This window comes from Lottia gigantea, assembly GCF_000327385.1.
Source record: "Lottia gigantea unplaced genomic scaffold LOTGIsca_74, whole genome shotgun sequence".
NCBI lineage: Eukaryota > Metazoa > Mollusca > Gastropoda > Lottiidae > Lottia > Lottia gigantea.
Window position 1 is genome coordinate 866,119 of NW_008710478.1, and position 25,699 is coordinate 891,817.

At 32.8% G+C, this 25,699-nt stretch overlaps 1 protein-coding gene across 1 annotated transcript; it reads left to right on the forward strand.

Moving 5' to 3' along the window:
* Window positions 1-13,211: 13,211 nt before the first annotated feature.
* On the forward strand, window positions 13,212-20,442 carry LOTGIDRAFT_168338 (hypothetical protein; the record flags this gene model as incomplete). The annotated part of the gene is made up of 11 exons (XM_009066221.1): window positions 13,212-13,759; window positions 14,291-14,364; window positions 14,760-14,890; window positions 15,626-15,731; window positions 16,169-16,239; window positions 16,704-16,788; window positions 17,270-17,413; window positions 17,741-17,812; window positions 18,155-18,205; window positions 18,553-18,726; window positions 19,229-20,442. 11 exons carry the CDS (start codon window positions 13,212-13,214, stop codon window positions 20,440-20,442), a joined length of 2,670 nt encoding a protein of 889 aa, XP_009064469.1.
* Between the last annotated feature and the right edge of the window lie 5,257 nt (window positions 20,443-25,699).

The window sequence follows — 25,699 nt, forward strand, 5'->3', positions numbered from 1 at the left end:
TGAACTAATAATTAAGCATCATTTAGTGCTCTTCAGAGCCTTGAGCATCCCTAAGAACCCTTGCAGGATTTTTGCCTTATAGAAAAAAAAGACCCTAGTTACAGCCCTAGAGACAATATCATGTTTAATATCACAAGTTTATATTTTTGCCTCCACTATATTATGAAGTATTAAATAATAAAATCTCAAGGAAAAAAAACAAAACAATTTGACCGGTTTTTAAAAAATGAGTCATACAAGATCTACTTACAAGAATTATGAGGTTAAATATAATATAGAAAGAAAAAAACGAAAGTAGGCGTTTCTATGACAATAAATATATAAAATGTCATGTACAACTTTCTTCACATGCTGTTCTGATTTTCAGGAAAAATATAAAAATAATTTCTAAAATACCAAAGTTGATTTCTGAGTTTATGGAATTTAGTATATGTACTATATAAAACCAGATATATACCAATCAAATTCCCTTAAAGGGATGGATGTATGGCAGATCATACTTCAGTCTCAGAAACGGGAATTTGTTTGCTAAGCCAATCAATAATAGTGTTCACAGCTCACTGTCAAACTTTGAGTCTTCAAATCTATGTGTGTCTAGAATTATCAGCATTTACAAGTTAAAAGATGAGCCGTCTTTTCTTAAACACAGCTATTTATAGAAAAGACATCTATAGACATAGGAAAAGATCTTCCTAGATTGAGATATTTTAGATGGAACTATGCATTTTTCATACATTTCTAGTACTTCTGAAGACTATTAACATTATATTCAAGACTAAAAACAACACAAAGTGGCGCATCTTTCCCTTTTTACGAGCTGATAGAGCCCTATTATCACTTGCACTCTTCATAATTTATATTCCTAGATGACTATGTCACTTTAAGTCTGATAAAAACAGGCTGTAAATTAATTCTACTTTTCTAAGAATTTGTCAGATGTTTTGATACAATTCTACCAGGTGTATCTATTAAAAAAGCAAGATCAAAATGTTATTCAAGAGCATGAAATTAAATTAGCAAATAATTAAGAAAAAAAGTGGAACACCCACATTTGACCTTTTTTGTAATAAATAAATTTTTTTTTACCCTTTGACTCTAAAATGCTTACAGGTCATGTGAATTTTTGAGTGTTTTGGGAAAAAATGAGTGAAATGGCCACAAATGGTAAATTATAATATTATACAACATCAACTGCCTAATTGATGAAATTTCTAGTGAATCTAGTGAAAAAGTTAGTAAATATATCCAGTTGATGATAGACTAGCATAAGCTCCTGGTGTTTTCAAAACACTGTGATATTTTGTATGTAATAACTATGTTCTACTGAATTAAATTTTGTCTTAACCAAAAATATTCCCAAGAAACATTAAAAAATATCTGCACAACTAACAAATATGATCAAAATTAACATTAACAAATATATTTGAAAACTGATGTTAACAAATGATCAAATCTAACATTAACAAATGTATAATACTAAAGTTAACAAACATGTTCAAAAGTAACATTAACAAATGTAATCGAAAACTGATGTTAACAAATGATCAAAACTGATGTTAACAAATATTATCAAAACTAACATTAACAAATGTGATCAAAACTAACATTAACAAATAAGATCAAAAACTAACATTAACAAATATATTTGAAAACTGATGTTAACAAATGATCAAATCTAACATTAACAAATAAGATCAAAAACTAAAATTAACAAGTATATTCGCAAACTGATGTTAACAAATGATCAAAACTAACATTAACAAATATGTTCAAAATTAACATTAACAAATATGTTCAAAATTAACATTAACAAATATGTTCAAAATCAATATTGACAAATATGTAGACTCTCCAAAAGCCAAACCCTATAATTGCAAATTGGCATCAGGTGAGGAGAATTCATGCAATTGAATATGATATAAACCTTAATCAAATAGTCGGTGAAGCCTGTAAAGAATTCCTCTTTCATGCATAAGAAGAAGAAAAACTAGAGTACTAAATCATTTCCATGCCAGTCCTTTGTTTACAATCAACTCATTGAGGCATAAAAAATAAAAACGTAATAAAACATCGGAATATTGATTGGAATTCTGGTTCATTATTACTCTTTATTCATTATTCTCACTTTATGATTCATTCTATGATCTACAAGGTTAGCAGGTGTGTTATAGTAAAATATAGGTTGGAGGGTTGGGGGTAGCACTGAAAAAAGAGGTGGAGGGGAGTTAAATAGGCAGGAGTGAGATCAGTATAAATGGTACAAGGGAAGAATAGGGCATGATATTCTAGAGTTACTATTTTGATTCCTTCTACAATCTTTAGATGGAAAGGTGACCAGTTTAGTTGAGAGGTAGCACGGCAAGAAAAAAAGTGGAGGGAAAGAGACATAGAAGAATAGGCAGAATATTCTATAATATAATAAAACCATAATTTATCTATCTGAATTTCTGGTTACCTGAAGTTTCAGGGTTCAATCCTCCAAACAGGTGGAGATAATACCAGTTCTCTCTTCTTGTTAGTTATGCAAATTGGAGGGACTGACATGGAAAAATTTTTCCAAGTTTTCGGATATCGATGATTTATCTAGGCCCTGTGTGCTACAAGCTGTGCACATTAAAGACCAGAGTTGGTAAATGAAAAATTCCTAATCATTTACACTGCATGGTCTTGCTGTATAATGTTTCCTTCTTCATTGACTCAATCAAGTGCAGAATAGTAAGAGGTTAAACAGCATTCCCCTTCCTGAGATCAAATATCAATATACTTCACAGAAGATGATCAAACAATTACAAATATGTTTATATTTCTTTGTCCATATTATTTCATGTTTATAAAAGCATGGTTTGGTTTGAACATTGGTATTATTATATGGACGTTTTTTTATTGTAACATATTGAATGACATGTAATACATGATGTAACTTGTGTTATGACATAGCCATCAAATTGATCTTTGAGAAATTGATGGTTATGGCATGGTTAATGTATTTAGTTGATAGGTTGAGAAGCTACAGACCTATGCATGTATGAAAACAGTCTGGTTCTTCTAATGTGTTTGAAGATATCAGATCAGATCAGACATTTGACTAAGTCAAGTTATTAGAACTATATGTCAAGTTACTATATGTCAAGTTACTATGTCAAGTTACTATGTCACTATGTCAAGTAGCAAGACTAAATCAAGTTACAAGGATATGTGAAGTTCCTTTGGAAAGTAACAAGGCTATATCAAGTTACTATATGTCTTCATTAGCCCACATGGTGCAGAAAAGTAGGACGTAAAACAACATTCATTTCATTTCAGGTTACTACACTATGCCGATGTCACATTATTATTTCATATCAAATTGTTGCACTGTGTGTCAAGTTACTGTGTCACGTTACAATGTCACATTGTGACAAGTACAGTAAGAATTATCCTAGTGAAATCAGTGAGTTATAAAGGTGTAAAATCTACGAGAGTTCCAGACAGAGAGAAATCTGTAACTATTATTCTAGATAAATAATAGATGACTTTATCTAACTATTCTCTTCTATAGATAGATTAGATAGATAGGCTACCTTTTACTTCAAGGGATTGTAAAAAGGTTTTCTAAACTTTTTATGTGTATCTAGGACACTGATAGCATCAATGTGCACCATTCCAATTTGAAGTTGTAAGCTTTTGGTTCTTGCAATCCTACTAAAACTAAGCATTTAATGACCTAACTTAGCCTGGGATTGTAAAGAGGATTACTAAATTTGTATGTTTTGTATGTGTATTGGGGACACTGATACCATCAATTTGAGTCATTCTGATATCCAGTCAGACAACTGTAGTTCTTGCAATACCACTTAAACCAAGCATTTTATGATGTGCCTTAGCACTTAGGTTGGCAGCTTTCGAAAGTGAAGCCATACACCATTAAACAGCCCATCAGACCTACACCACTGACATAGGACGTTGAAAAATGAGGTGGTAGATTTAATCCTGAAGATTCAAATCCATGGCACCTAAATGCCTAGCAGGAGACATTGCAACTTGCTATTGACTGAGCTATTCTGCTTTATGTAACAGCAATTGAATGTCTCAAATATTGAAATTTGAAGCCATTCTACTATGAATGTTGACACCATGCCAATTTCCAGAAGCACTTGCCATGGATTCAAAATTGTTCTAACCCTGAAGATTCAAATGCATGGCACCTAAATGCCTAGCAGGGGACAATGCAACTTGCTATCAACTGAGCTGTTCTTCTTGATGTAACAGTCAATGAAGGACTCCAATGTTGAATTTCATCTCCATTCTACTATGAATGTTGACACCATGCCAATTTCCAGAAGCAATGGCCATGGCATCAGAACTTTTCTAACCCTGAAGATTCAAATCCATGGCACCTAAATGCCTAGGAGACGACAATGCCACTCGTTATCGACTGAGCTATTCTGCTTGATAAAGCAGTCAATGAAGGACTTGAATATTGAATTTCGTCTCCAATCTACTATATTGGAGCACTCGGTACTGTTTTATTGCACTGCTTTGTATTGAATTTCACTAGATCATTATTACTAACAGAGAGAAAAAATACAATAAAAAATCATTTAGCCATGACAAAACATCAAAGACTTTCTCTTTTAATCAAGTTTTTAGAATTTTCATCAAGAATAATAATTTTCTCATCATGAGAACAAGTTGTAATCAGTAATTACCAGAATACAATCTGATTGGATTTTAGGGTGAATTTCTATCTTTTGTTCATGAATATCCCCAATTACAATAATTAACTAATACACATTATCAGCTATGTGGACTCTACAAAAGGGATACTGAGTTAGAATAGTCTACTGAAGTGAAATGAAGTGTTCTGGAATAGTGAGAAATCTCTGTCCAGTTAGCAGTTAACTACATATATACAATGATAACTTTCTAGGACAATGAATTTTGGATTTTTGCAGTAATGTGTAGGTTTTCAACCACTGGTACATGTCTCCAGTGGGAAGTGCATTTTTTATTGGGGACATTTGAATTTGTAACAGGCTTATTATTCCTGTCATACTGTCGCTTCAACCATTCAACCCTTGCCTGTAATTGTTTATTTTCATTTAATACCTCAGACATTTTGTCATCAACTATGTCTTCAACTTTCTGACTAATTTCTGCAATTCTGCCATCAATTCTGTCGAGAATCTTTTCATTATGAAGTTTCAGTTCTGTAAAAAAAATTGTTTTTCAAGCCCATTAGGTCGGCCATTGTAGTAGGACCTCAAATTCAGTTGACTCATAATGGTGGAAATGGCTAAATCGCATTACCTGAACATTCATTTATTTATTTATTCACGGCTTAGCCTTAGGACTTAGCTAACATTTTCTCTAAGTACTTGGAAGAATTATTTGCAGAATTTTGTAATCCATACTACAACAAGACTGTGCCTGATATCCAATACTAGATTCACTTTCCATTCTGCACTTCATGCTACTGGAGACCATGCCAGATACCCTATCCTAGTTTCAATTTCCATACCTGGGGAAATCAGTTTTCATGCTGATACGATGAGGGGACACATACAGAAACAGGTTGAAAACCACTGCAATAGAGAATCTAATTAATTAAAGTACAGAGAAACGTGAGAACCAGGTAGAAAGTACAGACATGATCATCTGTTGTTTTGGTGGACATCAAACATTAAATTGAGATAATCATGGGGGTTGTTTTCCATCCATCCAAATCAAACTCCTTATAAGATTAGTATGTCATATCAGGTTAATATTCTTTTGATATTTAGAGTTAATTCTAGAAGAAGTATTTTTCTTTTATCATCTGCTCTTATTGTTTCTTTATAACCAATAAATTGCTGTCCTCAACATCTTTTGTTTATCCTAGACATCAATATTTCTCCACTGACTTAATTACAGGTATAGGTGAGAGACTGGTGAGATGAAAGGCTTTCTTCATCTTTTGTTTTAAACCCAAGAACAATATCTTACCTCATGTTAATTACACAGGTTATCTTTCATTGAGATGAAGGCTGAAGAAGTTACATCAAGGTGCAGAAAGGGGTTCTAAAGAGGTTTTCTAAAGAAATTTGTGTATTGGGGACACTGATAGCATCCATATACATCATTCCATTTATCGGTCAGACGTCTGTGGTTCCTTCAATCCAACTAAAACTAAGTGTTTTAAGACGTCACTAATCACAAAATTTGCTTTATCCCTTATTTCATGAGGTTTTAGCGGGAACCACAGACGTCTGACTGAAAATTGGAATGGTGCAAATTGATGCTATCATTGTCCCTGATACACATACAAAATTTAGAAAAAATCTTTACAATCCCTTCAAAATTGAAAATAGTCAAGAATAGCTCGAAAATAGTCTCTATTTTAGAAAAACGATTGTAATATCTTAAAATTTATTTTAAGTCCAAACTTTTCTATTTTCAGAGCTCTATTATTAGTAAAAACTTTCTATTAGCAATGAAGGTAAAATTGAAAATAGAAAACCCAGATCCTGCAACTTCCTAATTAGTTACTACTCATATTTTATTCCATTCAAATTAATTATATTAATCAAAGCTGTGTTAAGATTGAAGAAGTTCCTAAAAACTTCTATGTAAAGCACTGGCCAAGGTCACAAATAAAAAGATAAATGTTCAATACAAGATGCTAGATGGTGATGAGAACATAGTCTCATAAAAGCACTGGCCTAGGTCACAAAGTAAAGATTTATTATAAAACTTAAGATGAAGAATACAAAGGTTTCTGAGCTTTTGTTTTGAACTCACCTAAATACCTATTCAAAAAATATATCTCATAAAATGTTTTGAAATAGTCTTTTGTTTCACCTGGCCAAAATTTCCTTTATAAGATGCAAGATTTCCCCATCTTTTGTTTTGAAAATACCAATAGTTCATAATAAAAAAAAAATTAAATTTGTAATTTTTTACCCAGCAATATTCCCCTTCATAAGATTAATTAAGAGAGCAAGGGTTCCTAATCTCTTGTTTTGAATCTATACCCACAGTTAATTACAAAAAATGTAATTACACCTTAATTAAAGGTGTTCCAACAGTCTTTTGTTTACATGACCATAATTCCCTTAAGATGAAGAGAGTGAGAAATCTCATCTTAGATTTAAACTCATACCTACTGTTAATTACAAAAAAAAATCACACCTTCATAAAAGGTAGATATAGCAATAGTCTTTTCTTTTACCTAACCATATTGTCCTGTATAAAATGAATTATGCAAAGGTTCCTCATCTTTTGTTTTATTCTATACTCTTGTTAATTAAAAAAGATGTAATTAAAGGTGTTCCAAAAGTCTTTTCTTTTTGGCAGACATATTTCCATATAAGATGAAAAGATTTCCCAATCTATTGTTTTGATTCAATCACCATAGAACATACAGTTAATTACAGGTGAGAAAGTGAGAAGAAAGAATATGGGTATATAGGTAATTATACTTATTATTGCCCATCATTATTGTTTACAAACCCCTGGGAGCTCAATGACTTTATCACTCTGATCAGATGAAGATGTTATACATGACACCTTCAGCACCACAGGGGTACGATAATATGATATATAGCACGGTTATTTAACTTCAAAGACAATATACCGCTATATCGTCAATTAGCCCTTTGATCTTTACCACCAGGTATTAATGAATGGGATTTCTTACCTTAATCGTCTCATCCACACTATAGCACGTGGATTTTCCATCTTCCTTCTGTTTACTGCTACTCCCTGCAGTCGCCATCTAGTTAGGCTAACAAGTGTCTTTCAAAACCTTATCTTGGAATTGAGGGAAATCCTTTCATAAATGTTACTAAAAATAGACTCATTCTGATTGACATGGAAACAAATAATCCAAGACTGTTCCAGAACTTCACAAAGCACTGTCAGTTAGAAAAATATAATCCAAACACTATTTTAACATTCGTGAAACTATATCCATTGATGATAAGTATAATATCACATTGTATTCATATTACTATGGTATATCCAGGCATGGTATACAGAGCCATGGTATATGAGACTCATAACACATGGTTTCACAACATTCCCTCACAATAGATCCTACAACCTGTCAATCATTGGCGCGTGCTTCTTCTCTATCATGCACGCGATGAAATGTGAGTCAGACATTGATAAAAATAGGATGAAGCCGAAGTTAATAAAATGTCCATTATATTGAGAGTAAATTCACTCAATCGTTTTATGATCATCGTTCAGGCAGGTTCATTTATTTACAAATACTCTGTTGAACTCTGCTCGCTGCATTCTTGGAATATACAGAAAATTACGCTAAAAAGTATATTAATTCGTCTAAAAGACAGTTAAACGATGTTATATTTAGACGGATTTAGTTTCAAATCAAAAGTTCATTAACTCCCGTTGAGGTACTTGGAATCTGAGATTATCGTCACATACTGTTTCCCGCCAAATTGGTGATTTAGTGTCACGTGTTATCGCAGCCTGATCGGTGATTAAAGCACCGTTGTGTCAGATTGTTATCGTTGATCAATTGGTGATAAACGAATTTTTACAACTCAATGTTTTTATGTCATATTTTCTCCAGACTTGGATATTATCGTTTCATCACATTTGTCATGTTATAAACTCCAATTAAAACACATTATAAAATAATTAAATACTAATTTTCACAGTTTGTCATACCAAATAGTCTAATTAGATGTTAGACAATGTTTTGATAAATTAAAACAAGTTTTTTTCATACCTATATTACATGATAAAAATTAGACCCGTGTTTTCGCATTGCATAAAATAGCGCTCGATACATCAATTGTAAAGTGATATAGAAATACCACTGCTAAAATAGCGCTCAATACATCAATTGTAGAGTGATATAGAAATACCACTGTTAAAATAGTGCTAAATACATCAATTGTAGAGCGATATAGAAATACCACTGTTAAAATAGCGCTCAATACATCAATTGTAGAGCGATATATAAATACCACTGTTAAAATAGCGCTCAATACATCAATTGTAGAGCGATATAGAAATACCACTGTTAAAATAGCGCTCAATACATCAATTGTAAAGTGATATAGAAATACTACTGTTAAAATAGCGCTTAATACATCAGCTACAGAGAGATAAAGAAATATTAAAACATAGCCTAAAAACAGAACCTGACAACATATTATATTTTTAAATACGTTTTATAAGAATCAGAATTTATAAGAAGAGTTTATAATCTTTAAATTTCAGACTGAATCATAATATTCCAACAACATTTTAAATTTATAGGCTAATTGCCATCCTTTGATTTCAAGGAGACGATCGGTAATAATAAAAACTATTTTTTACAGCTATACTTTCAAGAGTTATTGCCCTTTGATCAAAGATTTCCAAAAGAATATCTTAGGGTGATATTGGCGTCTCTTTGCCCAATGTCTTCTACGACTTTGCCTGTGTGTTCCTATGTACCCTTTCCTAGGACTAGTATCTTAGCGTTTTTGTGTTGTAAAAATTCCTATTTCGATAAAAACTTGTGGTCTCTGATGGTTAGCCTAAATGAATATTGTATAACTACTGGCAACCTTTGAACTATGTCTTTGTAATATTAAGCCAGGGTTCAATTCAGATTTAAAAAATTGATTAGCAATTAGTCGCGCTTAATTCTGGTTTTGGCAAATCAAGTTAGAATTTGATTCCCATTCCTTTAAACCTCGGTAGAAATTCAAAATGTTTCAGCTGTAGACTTTGTGAAAAGATGCTGAAAATGACGTTTGTTCTTTCGGTTGTAGAGTCCGCCGAGATTTACGGTATATTTCAAGAACTGACTGAAAATGTACAAATTGATTTGATTCGCAGATCGCTGAGATAAATTTTGATTTTGGCTAATCATAATTAACGTTGGATTCCACAAGGGGTCATTTTGACTCGCAAACTGCAATACCGCTTCGATTGAATATTACATTAAGCATGAGAGCAGCTTACATTCTATGCAACACAATCGTCAATTTTGGCAACGTTATCCTCCATAATATTCTAACCATTATATATTGGCTAAAGTTTGAGTATAGTTTTCATAGGATTTTACAAGTCTTGACTTGCGACTTAGACGTGAAATGAAAATGAAATGTCATCTATCAGTTGGTAAACCGGCGGCATATTGGGACAATATTTCCAATTCAAACAATATTATTGAATTTTCATCCAAAGAGAAAAAGCCAATCTACAATATTATTATGTTATTTTTTTCATTTTTTTATTTCACGATCTGATAAAAATGTTTAATCAAGGTAACTAATTGTTCTATTTCATGTTTAATCGCTAGTGTGTTAGGGTCATGTCACAGAGCAATAGATAAGCTTATTAATGTTTTACTGTAGCACTGGTAGTGCAACGTAATTCTGGCAATTCAATTTCAAGTAGATTTCCTCTTTTCTAACGTCTGTCAAATAAACTAAAATAATATATAGACTACTAAATTTGTTGATAATAGAGTTAAGAGGATATCCTACTGAATGTTTTCGATTACCAATAGAAAGGGATATGCTGAGAAACGATTATATTTTTCGGGCATTATTTAATCAAGGAAAAACTTATTTGGGTAAACAAATTTTAGATCTCCAAATAATAACGGGGTATTAAGTTTAATATTGTAAGAGATGTCGAAAAACATCTGGAACCACATTTTTAGATTAAGTCACTTTATCCGAATAGAATGGAGAAATTTATCCTCAAGCTATCAAAATGATTGCCAAATTTTCGATCACCAAATGAAAGGGATTTAATAGCGGTAGTTTGCCGACGCATTTTAGGAATTTCAAATCACATAAAAAACGCATTATTATTTAAATCTATCTCTTTAACATTAGATGTTAATGGATTTTAATTTTATTTCTATGCAATAAAACTTTTAAGATCCTGCATTATCAATTAGTACGACTTGTCATTCCCGACTACTTTGTTTATATTTTTAATTTTCACACGCGCTACTTGGCGCGGTTTTATGTCATGGAATGTTTCGCGCAATTGCATGAGAAATTCCCGTTGTAATATTCGCGCTCATGTCGATCTCTATTGACTAATCAGGCAGATATTACATGAAGTCATATGTCGCGATTCGACATGTTTTCATTACGATTATCTATGGGAAATAATTCTTAGCAGTCCAGACATGCTTTAACCTATTGAACTCTGACCTCATAGGGGTCGAATGATTTGATTGGTTATATTTTCTATTCATAATAAATCCAAACAGTTTGAATGAATCTGATTGGTTTAGAAAATAGAAGGCGTGACTTTGGTTCCCAAACACGCATCATCTCGCGCCAAATAATCAGCTGGAAAACCCATCATATGCCCCTGCGGCTAAAAATTTCTGGGGATTGAGTGAAAAGGGCAGTTTTTGGAGTGGACACTGCAGTTTATATTTTGCAGTGCTAGTGATATATCCTAAAACTGATTTTTTGAAGAATAATTATTTCGGAATGTTTTGATTTACTCATTTGCCCTACTAACTATTGATATATTTTAATTGGATTATATAATATAGGAATATTTATTTATTATTTATTACTTGGATAATTATTTAAACAAAAGGTAATTATTTATTTATTTATTTACACGAAATTCTTCAGTTGTAGGGCATTGGCTTCAAACATTTTCTCTCAAATTGACCATTGAATTTAGGTTATGCAATTAGGGTCTAGGAACCCAGGAATCCCGGCCGCCGCTCGAGGGTTGAAAATCTGTAAATTTTAATGACAGTTTTAATTTTGTAATATTTATTATCTATGCTCTTCAGAAAAAATCCACAATCATAATTTTCATAAGCTAGGAAAATTTTTTCTCCCGATTCTAACGCAGTCTTCGACTCGCAGAGACATGTTTTCAGAATGACTAGTCATAAAATGACTAAATCATTTGTGATTAGAACAATATTGGCAATAATTGCACAACAAAACCAAGGAACGGTATGACACTAATTGAAAAGTTTCCAAGGTGTTCAAAATTTCGGTGTTAAAATTGTCGAAAATGTGTGAAAAAACAACTGTAAACAAACGCCGGTTGAGATGGTAAATTGTTTATCCATGTTGCCTGGCGGCCGGGGTATTGTACGACGCAATCACGCGCCAATTTTGAACGTGCAGAATTCAGACGAGAATGAACACAGATTTTCATGTCTTTGGGTTTGTTTATAACAATTCGGTAAGTTTGAATGATAACACTTCACCAATTAGTTAAAACAGTTTTTAGTGATTAGGGTTTCACAGTTTTTAGGGGTTGAACGATTCTTGAATTGTGTTTTCTGAGAAATATTTGTGAATCGAAGCACATGGAAACTTGAAATGGCAGTTGTTTTGGTTTTGAATTTTTTTGGCAAAATGGGAATAGAACGTACCAATGACGATGAATTTCGCCGGTTTTTTGAAACATTTTTGGGTGCATGTGTATTCATTATGATTGAAATTCAGCTTTGATGCCTTGATTTGGAAAAGAACCGTTAGGAATTTCGTTTAGCAATCGAGCTACTGTTTGTATTGAAATGTGACCAGTCGACTGTATCATGAGTGGAATGGGGATTTGGGCGCGCCTTTCCCCTCCAAAATCAAGGGGCGTTTTTAAAACAATTCATTATTCAATTAAAAGATCATTAACTTTAATCAAGATGTTAATTAACCATTGTGTAAAAATTCTTAATCTTAAACGGCTTAATTTGAAGACTGTTTTGTAACAGAAAAGCCATGTTTGGATAGTCTAGATCTCCAAATATTTTTTAGGTTGGTTGAATAAATATTTTATAGATCGAAGATTATGATTAAGATAGATGTACCGTAGTTAAAATACATTTTAAGATAAAAAAAATTCTGAATATAAATTTTTTATTTTTGCCCCCAAATTTTTGAATGCCCCAAATTTAGGTCATGAATGTTTTGGCTCAAATATTTTTATAACATCACATTTAGGTTGGGCAAGGACAATCATTATGAATTTTTGGATTTGAAAAAATCTAGTCAAAAACCATGACTAGAATTGACTCTTTCAGTACCTGTGGCGGTATGAAATTCCAATGATTTGAAATATATTTGATTTGGAAGAGGGGTATGTTTTTGCTCTATTTAAAGTTGTGTTTTTGGAGGGAACTGAGCTTTGACACTTTTCTAATTTTCCTCAAAAAATGGAAGCACAGTAGAGTTCAAATTTAAAATTGATATAAAAGAAGATTTGAAATTTATTATTTCTGTTTTTTAGAAATGGCTGATGTAACGGAGAAAATTTTATCAGCCAAACTCAGAGCTACTCTGACAGAGTCTGAAGATGACAGTGATAATGAAGTTAGGCATATCAGTGAAAGAATCCCCTTTAATAGAAACACAAATAATAACAATGTGGACCGAAGTGGTGATGTCAGCAATAAATTTAATGCTCGACCACTTAACAAAGATAAAGAAAACAGTCCAAAAATTCTACGCATAAAATCAAGACGTCATTTAGAACGTAATGATTCTTCGGACAACATTGTGGTTGATCGGCCAGTGACACCTGTGAAAGACTCTGACCAGCCTGAGATCCCACAAGCCCCTCTTACCCCTACCACAAATCTTAAAATGTTGTTCAGTGCTGTGAGTCCAGAAATTCGTAAAATGCAGGATCAGAAACGACAGGAAGAATCTTTATCAGAAACACCTCCCCCTGAATCAGAGGACAGTAAAGATGATATTATTTTCTCTTCTCAAGAAAGTGATTCTGGAAAACCAGGTGGTTCTCGGAAAGAAAAATCGTTAGGTCTTCTGTGTCAAAAGTAAGTAGACTACACTTTTATCAGTTGATTACACTACTGTTCCATTTAAGTCTAAGTATAATCATATACATGACTACCATATATGATTTTCTTCTTTGATATAAATTCATTTGATATTAACATAAAAACACATTTAAACATTACTCTAACCCTGTGCCAGTACCTTCTGTTGAATAGAGACTAGTTGCCTTGCTTGTCGATATTTACTGGTTTCTTTTCAACCACCCTAATCACTACTGGCAAGGAATGATGGGTGAACAAATTAATTCTCATGTAACAATTTGTAAAACTGGTTGGATGGCTGAAAAGTTAGTATTCAATTGAATGCATAGGTGCTGGGTTTAAAAGAACCCTTGAAAACGACTTTTGAAAAGTCCAGCCACGTCTATCTATGGGTGTAGCAAGCCACCAAAATGCATTTTAGGCCCTTAGTAGAGTGACATGGCTTGGTTGGATTATGCCTCGGTCCTTGCCACCCTCCAACAAGCCTTTTTTTTATGTCAATGTTTACGTTTGAATATTTCATTTCAGGTTTTTACAGCGTTATCCAGAATACCCCAAATGTCATTTAGAAGTTTGTTTAGATGAAGTGGCTAAAGATTTAAGTAAGTTCCATGTAAATTTATGAAATCATAAATGATTTGGCTGAACTATTTTTCTACACAACATTAGAATGAATCATTTGAAAAGAATTTAACCAATTTTTACAGTGCCCTTCAGATTAAAACTAGCCAAATGTGATATGACATTGATTATCACTATCATGCAAAATTTGGATATTTTAAATATTCATTGTACAAAAGCTCTTAACTTAGCAATCAAGGATAAGAATGTGCACATAAACCTAGACATCAATCATGTCACAAAACTTTTTCTTTTGTTTTTACTTTCAGAAACTGAAACCTAAGTTCTATTAAAATCTAAAAACTAATAATAAAAGCAGATACCAGTACCATGCTCATACATAATAAATCTATAAAAATATATCACTCTATTTCAGATGTAGAGCGAAGAAGAATCTATGATATAGTCAATGTTTTAGAAAGTGTAGAAATAGTCAGTCGTATTGCTAAAAATAAATATGCATGGCATGGAAAAACTAATTTAGTTACAACACTTACAAAATTAAAGGTAAGTTACAGTAGATTTATGTATTCCAGATTTATAGATAAGCACTCTTCTCTTAGGGTCCACTGGCAACCAAAAATGTGCTTTCTTTCATTATTGGAGGTTATTCAATAAAGTTGCATGTCTTGCATCCATTGAATATGTTGTTATTTCAATGTTCAATTTTGCTTCTCCATGAAACTTCAATTGAATGGCATTCATCTCGCAGTATTTCTTAAATTCGGGATAAACTTTCCTTGTTGTTCACTATATCCAAATAGCTTATGCTGCATGTTATGGTGTTGGTTGGCAGGAAAATCATGCAACATCAAATATATCCAGTATCTTGATCCAAGTCATAAGGTTCTATAGCACAGTTGGTTAGAGCGTTGGTTCTTAATATGACGTCATTTGCTTGGTTACGTAGAGCGAATTCCGGCTGTGGGTTCCGATCTAGATTGGCTTGTGAAAGTCTGATGACCTTGAATAAGTCATCTCTAATCATAATTCTAGTGGACCCAGCTGTAAATGGGTACGGATAATCTCGGAAAGATCTATGCCAAGAGGTTTGGCCAAGGACCAGCTGGTAGAAAGGATTCTTAACTGTGAACCTTTCTTTTTTTCAAAGTAGATCGACCTACTAAAGAGAAACATGGTAGTAATATAACTGTTTCAGACATGTTGATGAGACAGTGAGTGCTGTCATAAATTACGTTTCGTATTAAATGAAGTAACTATTGTAGTAATGAAATATTTTAGATGTTAGCTGAGAAGGAAGGGTTTGGAGATCAGATTGAGAAGGTAAAAGAACAGGAATGTTACAAAGAATTCAACTGTCATAAAGATATAGAACTTCTTGATAAAAGTAAGTTGAAATAAGTCTTCACTTTGCATTTATGTTTTCTTTGTGAGGAAGGTCAGTGCATTTATAAGACTCTGTTACTGTTTTCATCCCCATCTTTCTAGAATTATCACCAGGTTTTGGCTGAACAGAGATCAGAGCTGATTAGAAGTAGATATTTATTTCTAGCTCTATGGGTTCTCTTTAATGGGCTGTCCTTAGTTGAAAGGTGGCATAAAATGTTCTGTAAGGGTGAGCATGACCAGCCGAGCTACAGCTTGTGAAATTACGGAGAAAACTTATATTGGTTGTGACCTGCCAAGTCTTCCACACTTCTGTTCAATCAATTCATGTACAGGAAAAAAATTTGGTTTTCTGGCTTCGAACTGGTGAACTGGCATTATTTTTTATGAAAGGAAAAATTTTATCTCCTGATTCAATATTATATTTCTGTTTTCCAGCATTCATGCAGAAAGATAAATCTCTCGGAATCATGTCACAGAAATTTCTCATGTTGTTTCTTATTTCAAAGGTTTGTAATTTATAAATAACAAAAAGTCAGTTTTTAGCTAGCTTTAACTCTCTTACCATTCATTCATTTGTCTGCTCTTATAAAACAGTTTTCAGATAACATTTCATCTTGCATTCAGTTACTTGTTCAGTAGAAAACAACAAGTCAATGAAAAGCTTTAAAACCTTTTGCTTTATTGAATGTAGGGCTGGTAACGGGCTATGATAAAATTTTGATTACACTATAGCACAATATCATATATATCTTTCTGGATCAGTTATCAAAACTCTCAACCGTGGTTAAATCTGAAAAATGGATACTTTTGAAATGAGTAGTTACAATTGTTTTTTTTTTCATTAGGCAAATTAATGCCTAAGACTTAGTCCTCAATATTTCTTGACCAGGACAACTTTGAAGACAATAGATTCTTGATTATGTTTGATGAGTAAAGGGAAGTAAATATGAATTGTATCTCTCTATTGCAGCCTAAAACAGTAAATCTGGATATATCAGCTAAAATACTTATTGGTGATCCTACTGTAGCCAGAAATGAATCTTCTAAATTTAAAAGTAAGTATTAAGAATAACATGTTTCAGTGAAATTTTAAAAATGTAACAAATTATTGGAGATGATTTCTGTGTGTGAAGTTGTGAAATTATGAAGTGATAATGTGTGGCCATGCTAATGTTTTGATAATGCGAATTCATGTCAATACTGTTTTAAGATAATGTTTAAATTAACAAAATAAAGATCAATAAACTTCGATAAGTGAAAAGACGGTACCGGTACCAGTATTTTGTGGTTTTAATAATTTTCAAATCTACTCCTTTTGACATGCCAAAAGTGTTAGTCCTTTGGAAGTTCCTCTGGGAACCAGAATGTACACATTAAAGATCCAGTCTCATAAGCTAGAAATCGAAAGGACTAGGCTAATGTGGCTGTCCTGACAAAATTCCATCATTACACACTGCATGGTGTTGCCCATCTTTATGAGCCTAATAATCTGGTCAAAAAAACAAGTCTGTTTTATTTCATTTCTTTCTGTTACAGCCAAGATAAGAAGATTATATGATATAGCTAATATATTAACTAGTTTAAATCTGATCCGTAAAGTACATGTGACAGAGATACGAGGTCGGAAACCAGCGTTTAGATATATTGGTCCTGATGTAGATACAGATACTGACGTCAGTGGTGAGTAGGCTTGAATCTAAATTAGGAAAAGTTTTAATCATGAGAGGGCTTGACATGTGTGTTTGTCTATCTGAAAATAAGCTGTCGCTGGAGGGAAGTAGGAAATAGTCAATAAATAACTCGCCAACGTATATGTTTTTCATCGTTTATTTAATCTTCTATATTTAGACATAAATTCATGATCGACATAATTTTATTTGAGTTACGTCCCTTTTAGATAGTCTTGCTTGACCTGTCACCCAATTTTTGTGTATTGTGTATTAAATGCATTGGGTTCATCCCTGATATGGCGAAATGGCCTTTAACAAAGTGTCTTATCTATTTCAGTATGCTGTAGTGATGGTATACATAGACCAACCTCCAGGCATTCATTATTAGATTGTATTAGAAACAAAGAAAGTAAGTCAGATATTTCATACATCAAAAAATTAATATTTCATATTTTCTCTTTTCTTTAATCAAAAAGTAGGATTATATACAAAAAATAAATGATAGATTTATTAATCAAGGACCCCAGACTTCTTATATTTTTCTAGCCAGGGGCATCCAAAAATAAAACAAAGAATTTGTACCCCACATTGAAGCCTGAGGCCCCTTTTTCATTTCCTCTATTGTTTTTGTTCCATACTGGTATCCCTGAATATTATCAATAACACTTGGCACATAATATAGCAAAACAACATTTTTTCATGAGATAAACTATAGGATTTTTTATAATAAATGATATTTTTGTATTTACAGTAGCTAATTTAATGGCTCCCTCTAGATATATACCAATCAAACCAGCATTAGGTAAGTTAAGAAGTTTAATTTGAACTAAGCTCCTTGCATTTCGTGTCAGGGCAGAGCCATCTGATTACTGATTCATTAGAGGTGCGGCTAACAAAGGTATTGTGTCCATGGGCCTTATTCTTGAAAACTTAAGTAAGATCAAATCTAAATTTTATGTAATACAGTAAACTCAACTTGGAATTGAGTTTAGTAATCAGATGACTGGAACACTAAAATCATCTAAGTTAATTTTTTGAGAATAAAGCAACTGTTATTTAATGTGATCTCTTCTCTAAAATGTCGTTAAATGATTATAAGTATAAGTAAGCAATTCATCAATTATAGCAATTGATATCTCTTTATTACAGGAAAAAAATACAAATCGGAGATTTTACCTCCAGTACCCAAATCTGATGTGCCAAAACGATTCTCACGTCATGCATCATTTGATATGATATGTGAGGCTGCAGAGAAAGAGAGAAGTAAATTATATGGTCGTAGCTCTGAACCGTCCAGCCCTGTGAAAAAACTAGATTTTAACAGTGAGTGGCCATGTTTTTTTTTATTTGGTATAATTTGAAGGATTGTAAAGAGATTTTCTAGCTTTTTTATGTGCATTTGTGCCCTCTATTTGCATAATCAAATTTTTTCGTCAGATGTCTGTGGTTCTCCAGTAATAATAGCAATAAGATTTGAACGACATTTAGAAGTGTGTTTAACTTTGTATATCAGTATTTATTGTAAAAACTGAAACTATCTGTAAGAGATTCTCATTAATGATTCCTGCAGAATGAAATATCAAAGGTTTGGCCAGAGTTGAATGGGTCCTCCTTGTTTCTTGTTATAAACCTTAATTGTAAAAAGATCCTCTCTTTGAGGATCCACAACATGATGCAGAAAAGTAGGACGTAAAACTCCATTCATTTCATTTCATTTTTTTGAGGATCCACATGGTTATCTTACTTTATGTGTAGTTAATGGCTGAAATAAGCTACAAGATAGGAATGGAATAAGTTCTAAAATTGTCTTGGATTTGTTTTACAGATGTTGAAGATGATGAAATTCCAGAGAAAACTGTCAGTAAAGAACCATCAGTTGCTGATTCCGCGAGAAAGAAAATATTTGTCTACAATACAGGCCAGATTTCAGTCTGTCAATCACCATTGAAGAATACAACAGCAGCGAAAAAGCAAGAAAAAGTAGTGGTAAGGCCTACAACTGGGGTTCCTCAAGGTACCAGTCCAACTATTATACCCCTTACTCAACAGCAGATCAATGCTGTTCTCAAATCCCTGAATGTTCCGGTAACAAGACAGAAGACGTCTGCTACCCTAGTCGATGCATGTACTCAATCATCACCAAGTTTTCCAAAAATTCAAAATGAAATCACTGATGTTGAACATCGGTCTGCATCCCCAGAATTCAATATGGCGGTGCAGAATGAAACCACTCCCTCAACAACCACAGATTACATGAGAGGACTGAAAAGAGGATTGGATCGGCAAGATTCTAGCATGGAGAAAAGAATCAAAATGGCGTTACCAACTCCTCCTTCAACGGAAGAAGAACTAACGAGTTCCAGTGATGGATCCCCAGACGCAGAAGTTTCAGAAATAAATCAACGATTAACGAAAAGACGCACCACAATTGAAAATGGTAGACCTTCACCTTTAAGAGCTCTTCATCTGGCACCAGAATTCAAGAGTGCTGGGAATTTTAAGACGATTGCTCCACCAGAGTTGCCAGAAGATTCAGATCTGGCGACACCTCTTCCAGAAGACTTTGACGCCAAGAAGTTGATTCCGTTGATGAAACCCGGAGTGCAGCAACTGACAGTAAAGATGGCCAACCATCCACATCAGTTCATCCAAGTTCCAGTGATGCACATTCCTAAAACGGCTTTGACGGATATGGAACGCCAGCATGTCGTGAGTATGTCAAGGTCATCCTTGATCCAGAGTCTACCATTAAACTCGCTCAATGCCAACCAACCAATCAACTTCGCCGTACCAATGACCTTCAGTTCACCTTTGACCCCAGCGACCCCTGTGAACCCTACATCTAGTCCTTCTTTCTTTCCTCACGCCATCATCTCCACCAATTCTTCAGCTTTCAACATTTCACCGCCTCAACCTTCATTCACTCAAGCGTCTGCCATTCAAATGATAATTCCTGGTGCTCAACCAATGAAAATGGCTCCTACTCAATTCATCAGCCAATCAGCTTCTTCCAATACAGTATACCATAATATGGGTTGAGTGAAAAATTAATGTTTTTGTTAAGTTCAAACTGACTTTATGACCAAAGTTTCTACAATGTCTTGATTGTCTTGTGAGAGGTTGGTTTCATACCCCATGTTCCATGTGAAAGGCATCTGGAAATGAGGGCTGATTCTACCCATTTGTCAAGTGAAATACTAACAGACAGATTGATGCTTTGAAAGACCCTAAACTAAGCTGTGGTCTTAAAATTTATAACCTAAATGAAATACCAGATAGAGACCCTAAGCTTGAATTTGGAGAATATTAAGCTTGATCTTTGTTGCAACATAACTTATAGCAAGACACAGTGTTGAAACTGTAGTAAGCTTTGGTCAGAAGAAAGTAAACTAGTTTTTTTAAGAATTTTATTTTAGGCATAGCAGGGATAGATTCCCAAATGTTAAAAGTGCTTGTTTGTCAACAAGGATTTGTTTTTGTTTGTTGATGTTTATTGTGCTATATTTATGGTTTGTCTAATCATTAAGTGGAATGGTGGGTTGAGTCAAATTTGGTCAAAATTGTCTTCAAAATTCAATTGGTTCTTGAAATTTTGTTGGTTTCTTTGCAAGTGAGCAATATTTCATGGCAATTGGACTTTCTGAAAATTGATTTTAAGTTCAGTATTTTCACTTATCAATTTTCATGCAAGTATAAATTACATGTACCTTGAAATAGGGTAGAGTACAATGCAACGGAAAAAAAATATCCAAAAAATCAAGAAGCTTTTGGTTATAGGACTGTTTAGACTAAATTCACAACCATTTGACTATGTGTGTGCAGTAGCTAAAAGTGTCGTACAGAACAGTCCATTGTATATGAAGACTTCTAAAGGGTGAAATGCTCAGTAATGCCAGATTGCCAAATAAGAATGATATATTATGCTTAATTAGAATGAAAGAGAAAATGAAAAAAGCTCAATTTATATTCCCTTAACTTACATAATAATTTTGGGCAGCTTTAGTTATATTCATAATATCAACTTTTCTTATTTTCTCATACAATCTCCATTTATTCTGTTGAATTAAAATCTTAACTGTTGCATGCTATTAGGCTTACTATTTATAATCATTGTACATAGTCTTTCTGTGATTATTGATATCATTTGCCAAATTTTGATCCCTTCTTTAAGGGATTGTAAAAATGTTTTCTAAATTTTATATGTGTATTTGGTACACTGATAGCATCAATTTGTACCAACCAAATTTCAGATTAGTGACGTCATAAAACACTTAGTTGGTAAGTGAAATTGCAAGAACCACAGATGTCTGATTGAAAATTGGAATGGTGCAAATTGATGCTATTGGTGTCCCGTATAAACATAGAAAACCTCATTAAAATCCTTTTAATATCCTTGATAATAGGTCATTCCAATTTGATTTTTAGCTCTTAACTATAAAGAAATTGGGAGAGTGCTTACAATGTTAAATATGAAAGGGGAGTGAATTATAAAAAGTAACTAAAGTAAAAAATATTGACCTACTAAATATCAAATTGGCTTGGCCTTGGCCCTTTCTAGGGTCACTGGAACCCTGAATTTCATAAAATCAAACATTTTGAGTCTTGTCATCTTATTTAATTATAATGAAAATTATTTGAACAATATTTCACTGAGTGCCTCCATTAATATAAAGAAAAAATCTGCAAACTTGTCCACAATCCAAAAATTTGGTGGTAGAGTAATCTTTTCGATGATCAAACCAAATCATTTTTCATGTTTATCTGAACCACTAAGAATATTTTGAAAATTCACCTCAATTCTGTATATGATGTTTAAGGACTATATTAGAAATAGTTAGGACTGGGTTAAATGATCGAAATAATTGATTATCGTTGCTAGGAATTTATAATTTCGATCATAGATTATCAAATTCCATAATTGATTATATACGCTTTTTCCACTGTACCTGTTAAAAAGTAGTAATCTCTTGCCATTAGTTTCCTTTCAGCATATAACATATCCACAATATACTATAATAACATGTCAAAGCAAGAATATTCTTCTATGACGTAAAAATTACCCATGAAATTACGAATTTTTTTAATTTAATATTTACAGGATTTCTCAATTAAATTATTTTGATTATTCATCGATAATTGATCTCAATTTGCTAATCCATACCCAGCCCTAGAGACATGTATGTCAAATTACAAGATTCGTTTTGATGTATCTGTGGTCCAGTAAATTCGATATAAGAGAGACATTTAGTGAGATATTGTTACTAGTTGTTGTATTATTTATTTTGCCCCATCAAAGTTTAGTGTTTTGTATTTATATTAGTATTATTAAGTTTTTTGTTTAGTTTCTTCATTTGTTAGTTTGTAGAATGGACTGAAATTATGGTAGAAGCACACAAATTTTCAAAAAAATTGATCAAGTTAAAGAATTTCTATATGGTTCATAGCTTATTTAAAACTTTTAGAACAGTTGTAAAGATGTTCTCACACCATAGTAATTACCAGTTTCTTATGCTTGCAAATGATGAAAGTGGCTATGAGTTCTGAATACAGCCCACGACTCAGTTACACAAGAGAGATGCGTTTTGAAACTTATTCTTATTTGCAATACAACTGATGATCACTGTGGTCTGGGGAACCTTAAGTATTAAAATTAATCCCCTTGGAAAGTAATAGACTAAACTATATTGATTGACTGGTATCTATTGAATTATTAAGTCCCATGTGTCCCAAGTAATTACCAAATTGGTAAAGCTTGCTTTCCTCATGATCTTGTTTCAAGCAAAACTCAAAATTTCCTGATTCCAAACCTGGAATTTTATGTCCAAATTTTGCTGCCATTATAATTTTGTCCATGTATTTCACTGCCATTTTGTTCATAGTTTTATTCAACATTTTAGACATAAACTCCCTGCTTTTAGATAAAAAGCAGTTTTTTGTTTCATTATTTCATTTTATATATAGACATTGTTTTAATCATTCTAGTATAAAAGTTGGTTGGAATAATCTCTACTTTGTAAAGAGCAATGATAGGAAATATCCATAAGAATATTAACTAATTAATTTTTGAACTTGTAGAGTTTTGACACACGAAATATTGTATTTCTTTCATAATCACAAAAGTTTGCTCACAAAACATAAAATACTTGATTAAGAATTAAGTTAAGTTTTTTAACATTTGGAAGGCACCGAAAATATCTCCCTGTAAAAAAAGATAGAATTTAACGTTGGTATTACCTGTATTACTATATGATTTGCTCTAAGCATAATTTAGTGACCATTCTGATAAGTATTATACATCTTTTATAACATCTTCAATATGAATTCCAGCTTGTAATCATAATAAGAATTCTTATCATTTATATATAATAGGGCATACAAATTGTATAGAAAGCCAAGCTCAAAAGCTCAAAAAGACAAAAACTTTACTTAGAGAAATTACTTAAATTTACCAATGAATTCTTTAGACATAACTTCTCCTTGATATAATTTAGAGAATCCACATAGATTATTACTGTCCTTGGGTATTTACATTACAAATATTCCGATTTACAATACTTAAAATCACTTAGAATGATAATTATAAATAAGATTAGAGATTTCAAAAATGTATTTGCAATAATCATAATGCAATGAGTAACATCAAAATTTGTAAATAATACATAACATCTTCACAATGTCAAGCTTTTATTAACTATGCCTATACCTTGACATCATTGTAAACTTTACTTGTATGATAAAAGTTTGTAAAAGCAGTGATTTGATTGGATTGTACCATAGCAAGTACAGCCAATTGTATTAGGTCTTGATCGTAATAGCTTGAAACATTCAATATTCCTGAAAAGGATACCACCATTGTCATACTTTGTAATAATTTGTTGATTTTTTTTGTTAATTCTTATGGTTTTTTTTTTAGATATTATTTTTTATGCAGATTATTTTTATGACCAATAGAAGTATTATTGGGTGTTATTTTACTATGATCTTATTCTGTCCCTTGGTGACATCAATTGTAAATATTCGCTTAATGAATTGTATAGAGACAACACAAATATTAATATATAATGATCAGAATATATCGTTTTCTTTCTTCTGGGCTAAATCTTGGTAACTCTCCCATCAATGCCATTGAATCTGTTCAGCATGTCCTCTGTTAGACTAAGGGGCAAAGTGTCTAGTCTACCATGAAAGTTTCATCAAGCTTAAAACTGCAAATAATTGCACAATGGCTTACAGTTAAAGGAGCACCTTCACTATCTGTTCGACCAATCAAACCTTAGTTTCAGAAACATGTACATGTAGTTTAAATGGATTCTTTGATTCTGTTATTCCTCAGTATGGAAGATAAACTTTAAGTAGGGTGTATTGAAAAGCACTAAAAACGACTAAAAAAATAAGGCAAGGCGCTGGGTGATCTTTTCGCAGTTGTACAAGAGTTGGGTTTGGGTCATTACTTTTAAAGATGCAGAAAAGAATCTCGCGACACATCTTCACAATTTCAAGCTACTACGAGTTATACAGGCAATAGCTTGACACTGTGGAGATACCTACAACTTAAAAGTTTCTCTTCCAACTTCCTCGAATTTACAAAGAATTTTGAATTGAATTGAATGGAGCTTTACGTCCTACTTTTCTGCACCATGTGGGCTAATAAAGACAGGCAACGCCATGCAGAGTGCAATGAGGGAAATTTTGCCAGGACAGTGGCATTAGCCTGCTCTTTTTCGATTTCCAACTGGGATCTTTAACGTGCAAAACCTGTGTGGCACACGGGGCCTCGGTTTATTGTCCCATCTGAACGACTAGACGCTTTTTCCATGTCAGCCCCTCTTACTTGCGTCACTGACAGGGGGAAACCAGGTTGAAAAATCCGAAGGTATTATCTCAACCTATGCCGGGGTTGAACCGCGGCTCAAAAAGAATTTTGAGGTAACCCTCTCAAATTGAAATAGAAAGGTTACATTTTTATTAGAGGGCAATACGAACCAATTCAAATACAAAAGGGATAATCCTCCCCTGGGGCCTCATACTCTTATCTGCTCGTGTTGAGGGATTAAGTAGGGTCAACCCCCTAATATTGTTTGGTAATAATACTTGAAGTTGTGTGTTTATTGAAATGTACAAGTATATGACGACATGTTACACAATCTTCTGTTTGAATTATAAGAAGTATGGGACAAGGAAATGTTGTATTTTTGTATACAACTATAATTTTGGACGTAAAACTTTTGAAATCAAAAGGCGAGTTAAAACATTATCGCTTCCATACCTATACCTAAAATTCAACATTCAAGAATTA